The following is a 7,019-nucleotide window of genomic DNA, read 5'->3' on the forward strand; positions in this document are numbered from 1 at the left end:
AATAAAAGGTCATTAACCTAAATGCAGTGAGTTGCAAGGTTCTAGCATAATCATTTCTACTGCACGTGCAGGTGATCGAAATTCCAAAATCTGACAAAAGCAATCCAACACTATCATGAAATTGGCGTAGCTCTACCACCTTCTAATCATTACATTTGCTGCTTTCTCTCAGGTGTATCAAATAAGCAACATCTGCTCTTCCAGTGAACTCTATTTCATCACAATTCGCATTTTCAGGAAATTAAAACCTCTAAACTTCCTTTAAAAAAGGGGAAGAGCCTCAAAAAACAAGAAAAAGAAAAAGAGGTACACAATTTCTTAAGACTTTCTTCCAAGCAAGAAATAAATTAAGAATATATTTAAAGAAAGATAACAAGACTTTATGCTTTCCCTGCAGCACATTGTGTGTGGAAAGACACTTGCTTTGTACCACATTCTAACAGCCTCCAGGATAATACTAATAAATGACAGTTCATTTATGGCATTCAATTAAGATCATAGTTTGTCTAATTCTCACATGAAGCTGTGAGGTTGTTTCCTAGAAAACATGTACCTCATGCAGTAGATGACTCATTAAAGGACTTAAGAACAACATATTAAAACAGTTTATTAACACCAAGACAAGACACACAAAAATAATCAGCTTTTACAGAAACAAAAGCATAATACAGTAATAAATCTTGCCCGTTTTGCAAAAGTTCTCACCATGACTGAGGCTGCATATAGTCTGGTACTCTTTCACACAAGAACTACCATAAACTCCCACCAGTTTTCTCTGACCTTAATGTTTAATATCCTGCCATCAAACTCGTAAATGTTTCTGTTACCAAACCTTTCCTTTAGGCAGATGGACATTATCCAAATACACTATCTTACTTTCCCAAACAACACAGCAGTGCAGATTCTCTTCACCAACCTCAGCAATTTTGCACAGCTGCTTCAGGTCCATTAATTAAAGTGTACTTATGAAAAGAGAATGATCTTTCTAGTCTTTTCTTGTCCACATTATACTGAGAGCAAGAAGTCTCAAATCTTCCAAGTGTGAAAATGTTCACTGACATAGAAAAGTGAGCATCTCAAGTGGTGAATTACTTCTTTTTCTTTTTTTTCTTTTCATCTGCTGCCATTTTTAACTTGACTTCTTCCACAGGAAGTGCTCCTAATTTCTTCTTCTTTGCATTCTTTACCTTTTCCTTGATGGCTTCAATATCAATTTTTTTCTCAGTGGAGGCTACATAGTAAAAAACACAAAGATAACAGACATTGATTTTACTTTTTCTAAATTTTAACGGTCTACAAGACTACTTCATACATAAACACAGTAAACTGCATCCTGTGGCACTGGTTAGGACTCATTTTATATTCACTAATGTCTTTATCAACTATTCTAATAATCATTTTTTGTTGGAATTAGTATTATCCAAAAACCTCTTTCATCAGAATTCAAAGGAGGACATTCATATAAGGAATCCTATACAACTGCATTTGAATGCAGATGCCACACTGCACACATACAAACTATTATCACCCACTCCTCAAACCACAAATGTACTCCTCTTAAATTAATACATATATCTTCTCTTGGACATAGGCCTATTGGCTTGGTTGGTCTCAAATAAGAAGAGAAGAAATTAGTTACCGAGTTCTTACACCTGGAGAAGCTTTCATGGTATTTTGTCTTTCTGCAAGTAACTAAGATGGTAAGATGCCAAACATGCCTGTCCCATCCTTATACTCACTCCCTGGCCATCCATTAACGGCCGCTGTTGGAAACAGGATGGGGAAGGGTGGGCTGGGGGAATATGATACAGATCTTTGACCCCTGCATGAAGACTTTTGTAAGAGACTTCTACAGAGAGTGCCTGAGTACTTAGGCACTTAATGCTGAGCAACAGGAATAACCTACTCCTATGTTCATCTAGGTGATGGTATTTTCTCTTTTGGGCATGAGTCATGAGTTTGGATCTAACTCTCCTGTCTCACACAGTTAAGTCCTACATTTAACAGTGGGTACCAGGTGTCTTTGGATCTCAGTTCTTCTCTACATACAAACTACTGCTGTCATTTATTCCAGGAAGACTGGAGGATTTCAGGTCAAAACACACAGCAGCTAGAAAAGCACAGTATTTGAGATACAGTACAGTCAACAGCAGGATCGTTTAAAATGTACTGCCATCACAAAAAAGTACTGTATCAATGCTGCAGAACACACACTTTTTGAGAAACAAGAACTTTTCAGTTCAGAAAAAATTGTGTAATATATAGTGTAATAATATGTAGTTAGTATAGCTAATACAAAACATCCATAGTGTATCTAATACAATGAATGAATATGTATAAATTAATCCAGAAAACTGAAAACTTGTTTCTCTAGTGCATAAAAAAGTGTGGTTTTTACTTTAACTTTTAGAAAAGCTATATACCCTATCTTATACCAATACTTAATTGTGGCATAAGTTTTCACTAAGTATTGCTTTGGGGTTTCTTTTTCTTAACAGAAAAGACATTTGAATGTAAAAGTTATGGCAACTGCACTACAGGACTGAAAGCCAAAAATTGATGTAGCCAGAACAACCAACTGACATGGGCGTCCCAGTATCTCCATCAGGAAAACATTCTACAGAGAACTGTCATTTTATAGGTACAGAGTTATGGGCTGCGTGATCTTTCTACTGTCCCTGGCAACTCCATGAATGGATCTAACCACTAGGATCTTTTTGCATGACCTTTATTATTTCCTACAGCTGTATCTCTGCAAAATCACTCAGCCTAGGAATCATCAGCAGAAGGTTTTAGAACACAGAAAAAAAGAAGTGGTTACCTTTCTTTGCTTTCACAACTGGCTTTTCCATGGGTGGGATAAAAGCTTTATTTCTTTCTTCTTGTCTTTTCTTGACTGCATCTGCTTGCTTTGCCTAAAGTTACCAACAAAAAAGTCAAGTATCATTAGAGCAGGACAAAAGGGGAAAAAAAAATCCAAGTCAGCAGTCAAATGCTTTTTAAATGAAGAGTGGGTTAGAACAACTTTACCTTTATCTCTTGTACTTGCTTTCGTTTCTTCTGTCTTTCTTTCAAGAAATATTCACCACTTGCCAATTCTTTATCAATCTGCGTAAGACAAGTACCGAGAAGTTTTACATAATTATGCGTTATAAGCCAGATGTATAGTATCAGGAAATCAGAACCTGACAGAAAACACCTCCCAACCTCTTGTTAGCAAGAACACGATTTCAAGTCATGCTTTATTCCTGCATAATCAAATAAAGTCCTAGCTGACCTGGCTTTCTGGCTGCGGAGGTGGGAACGGTGTGTACTCCTTCTTAGTATTTTTCTTCTTTGGCTCCTTGCGTTTTTTCAAGTTCTTCCGCTTGAACTTAGGCAAAAATCTTTCCCAACTTTGTGACCTCAGTTCAGGATCTTTTGATAATTCCCTCTTGATCATCAAAGTCTTCGGTGGTTTTAGAATGTCACAAAGAAATTATTAAAAAATAGTATTACAGCAGCAGCCAAGAGCTCCAAACTACAAGTTTTACTAAACTTTCTTACAGTGAATATGCCACATCTGAACCTCCCATCTCCCTCTTCAGTAAGAGTAGAGGGGTTTAATTACAAACAGCAGAACGAGAAAGATAGGTATGTCTCAAAATGGGGACAGAATGCACTGGAGAAGGTGCCTCAGTTTAAGTGAGCAAGTATCAAGCAAACAATCGAATGGAAGAAAGTTTATACACACTTTTCCCTTGATGGTTTCTCAGATAATTTTAATGATATTATGGCACTATATCCTGGCAAAATGGAGGATATCAAAGTCAGGGGTTTTTCTAAAGCAGCACACTGTAGAAATTCTCAACAATAGATTACCATACAGAAACGTGTAAATTATTAAGACAACTCTCTGAGAAGAAATAGAACTTTCTTGTAAATAAAGATGTACAGTGTTTCATGCTAACCTTAATGTTATATATGGGATGTATATTCTTCATTGTGTCCAGAACAACTTTTCTAACCTGTATTTAATTTAAAAAAAAAAAAAAGAACAGGAAACTCAGCAAGTATTTCATATCCTAATCAATTAAAATACCAGGTATACTACCGTGCTTCCTCTCCCACGTGCCCCCAAAAGTAGGTAGATTTAAAACGCTAACGCACATGGCTAACTAGAAGGCACAGCACTTCAGAAATCTCAATAATACTGTCATGTTTCTAATACACTCCAGCACGCCTCACAAACATTACTTTCATATTACCATGGATTTTATGGTGTCATGCGAAACTCTTGCTTTTGACAAGCATTCTTCTCCTACATAGTTACGAAAAACGTTAGATGTTCCTTAAGGTTATACATCATTAACTCTGCAGTATTTTCACTCTTACACCTCTTATCCGAAACTACAAAAATTCTTGCTAAGAAAAAAAGGAGTATTTCACAAATACTCTTTTACTTCTGAGACAGAAAGATGCCAGAGTCTAAACAAAATTCAGCAGCTAAGACTATGAACATTCATGTAAATGTAGCTTACTAACATAGAGCTGAAAAGCCAGTGAGATACTCTTGAGGCTGCCAGATTTTGCTTCTCGTCTGCGCTCGAGCTGGGCACAGAAGTATGCTACACGAACTGCTCATCTGCCTTCCCTTACCTCTTTTAGCCCACTAAAGGGTCCAAGAGCTGAAACAGTGTTGCCTTGCACCATAATATAACAGTTTGTTAACAGTTCCAGGGCCTACACCAAAAAAAAGAAATGAAGTAAGTGTAAACTGAAGACCTGACAGAAATGTGTCTAAGAATCTTCTGGTTACTACGCCTATTAGAAATACCTTCAGAGTAGATCCTTTTGGCCCAAGAAGTCGTCCTCTTCTTTTTATAAAAGTGTCCCTCTTCCTCACCAGAGAGCCTATTTTAATGATGTCACATGCAATGTCATCCTGAAGGATACGAACTGCCTAAAGAGACAAGAAGCAGGCAACATGATCTGAATGCAAATGTATTATTCAGAACAGCAAAGAGAATACTGCAGTTTATTCTTCTCACTTCACTTTCAGATATATTTACTTTAAATATGTATTTTATTTTACTTGACTCACTTGAAAATCCCACATTTTGAGGGATTTTATGAGTATTGTGATAGAATTTGATACAAACTGCTAGGATTTAACACAGACCTGTTCAAATGGAACACTTCTTGCCAGAAGTTTTATTAAATCTCTAGCCCTGATGATTGCATATGGATCAAAAGTCTTCTTAGTGGTAGTAACAGTCATGCTTCCTTCAATTAGATCCAACATTGCATTCACATACTGCAATATTTGAAAAGAAATAGTAAATCAATCTCTAAATAAGAACCTCAGAATTCACCTTTGGCAGTAAGAATTTAACAAACGGAACGCTACATACTGGATGCAAATCCATTTTCCACATTTCTTAAAGTGACTCTGAGCTTAAGGAAATTCACACACACACACACACAAAAGACTGAATATATGTGTCACAAGGCCCGAAACATCATCTCCCTCCTCTCCTTGCATTCAGGCACAACAAAGCTGCCAGCAGAGAGCTTTGCTGACAACATCTATAAAGAACTACAAGTCTGGCTACACAGACCTTCACCAATTTCTATGACAATAAAAAAATGATGCTAACAGTTCTAAACTGAAGCACAGTAGAAATACACACAAATACAGCATCCGAAAAGCAACTTGCACTATTTTTATAAGCTTAAGTAACACCTGTATCTCCCAAAAGATAAAACACAGTCTCACAATCAGGAAGTACACATACATGTTCACTCAAGGCTTTCTGGACGAGTGGCCAGCACTCTTTCAAGTATGCTTCTCTATACTTAGGGAATAACGTCGCAAAACTGCTTTCTTCCAGCAGCCCTTTGGGATTATCTTCTCTTGTAAAGGGTGGCTCTTTCCATCCATCTGGCACAGTAAGAAGTTCAGATTCACCAACTGCTGTAGGTATTAAAAAAAGTTGGTTTTTCCTCCTCTTTCATCAGTGACTACTACTTCTCCCCCCCGTTTAACTACAAAAGATACAATAACTGAAAGCAGGGACACAAAATTTCGTTTAATACTCTGTTGAATGCGTTTCGCACCTCTTTATACCTTAAAGAAGTTACTGGTTTAAGCTATTTATTTAAGAAAAAAAATTCCACAACTGAAATATGCGTTGTGGATAGGATATTCCCCAAGAACAAGCCACACCAGGCTGACGCGAGCAGCCAGAGCGCTGCGAGGCCGGGCGCACCACAGCAGGGCCACCGCTGCGCGCCCCTCGCACCCAACAGCCGCCTCCATACCACCCAGCGCCGCAGGCCAGGAAGCCGCCTGCCTGCCTCCCCCACGCTGCCTCTCTGCTCACACGAAATCGCGGCCCAGCTCCTCAGCCCTCGGGTGTTTTAGGAAACCGGAGGGAACCCCGGCGCCGGAACGGGGCAGCAGGCCCGCGGCCACGGGGGGAAACCTCAGCCCGAGGGCTTCCCGGCGAGCCGGCTACCATCCCCGCACGAACCCTCACCCCGCCCTCACCTGTCGCCGCTTTCTTTTTGGTTTTATTTTTTTGTTTTTCTTTTTGCTGCGCCCCGGCCCCAGCCGGCTCGGGAGGCTCCGCCATGTCTGCCCGCGCGCCGCCACCCCTCACCCGGCACCAGAAGCGCCGCGCGCCGGGAAGGGGCGGGGCCGGGACCGCGGTGCACGCCGGGAGCGGTAGTCCCTCGAACGGGGAGCGGCCTGAGAGGGGCGCGGCCTGAGGGGGGCGCGGCCTGGGGCGGGCGGGCCGGCGACAGCTGCTGGGGTGGGAGAGGGGCTTCACCGTTTGTGTTCAGCACAATTCGCTTTTTGCTATCGAGCAACGGGCATTGCGGGCTGCGCGTCAGACCGAAACGTCTCCTTGCTGGACCGAAACGTCTCCTTGCTGCTTGTGAACGCAGAAAGTTCCCCCAGCTCGCCATTTAGGACGAGACAAAACGGCCTCAAGTTGCTCCAGGGCAGGTTTAGATTGGATATCAGGAAAAAT

At 40.4% G+C, this 7,019-nt stretch overlaps 1 protein-coding gene across 4 annotated transcripts; it reads right to left on the minus strand.

Annotated features, from left to right (window-relative positions):
* Positions 1 to 582: 582 nt before the first annotated feature.
* KRR1 (KRR1 small subunit processome component homolog) lies at positions 583 to 6,640 on the minus strand. 4 transcript variants are annotated; one of them, XM_068401400.1, is made up of 10 exons: positions 6,533 to 6,640; positions 5,778 to 5,953; positions 5,162 to 5,296; positions 4,817 to 4,942; positions 4,639 to 4,722; positions 3,951 to 4,007; positions 3,278 to 3,448; positions 3,031 to 3,108; positions 2,822 to 2,915; positions 583 to 1,231 (listed from the first exon to the last, which is right to left on the minus strand). In XM_068401400.1, the coding sequence occupies exons 1-10, from the start codon at positions 6,615 to 6,617 to the stop codon at positions 1,089 to 1,091; spliced, it is 1,149 nt and encodes a 382-aa protein (XP_068257501.1). In that variant the 5' UTR covers positions 6,618 to 6,640; the 3' UTR covers positions 583 to 1,088. The 4 variants fall into 4 exon arrangements, with proteins under 4 accessions (XP_068257501.1, XP_068257500.1, XP_068257504.1 ...); XM_068401399.1 differs by having other exon boundaries at positions 5,778 to 5,956; XM_068401403.1 differs by lacking the exon at positions 5,162 to 5,296 and having other exon boundaries at positions 5,778 to 5,956.
* Positions 6,641 to 7,019: the final 379 nt, after the last annotated feature.

Source organism: Nyctibius grandis, chromosome 5, assembly GCF_013368605.1.
Source record: "Nyctibius grandis isolate bNycGra1 chromosome 5, bNycGra1.pri, whole genome shotgun sequence".
Taxonomy (NCBI): Eukaryota; Metazoa; Chordata; class Aves; order Nyctibiiformes; family Nyctibiidae; genus Nyctibius; species Nyctibius grandis.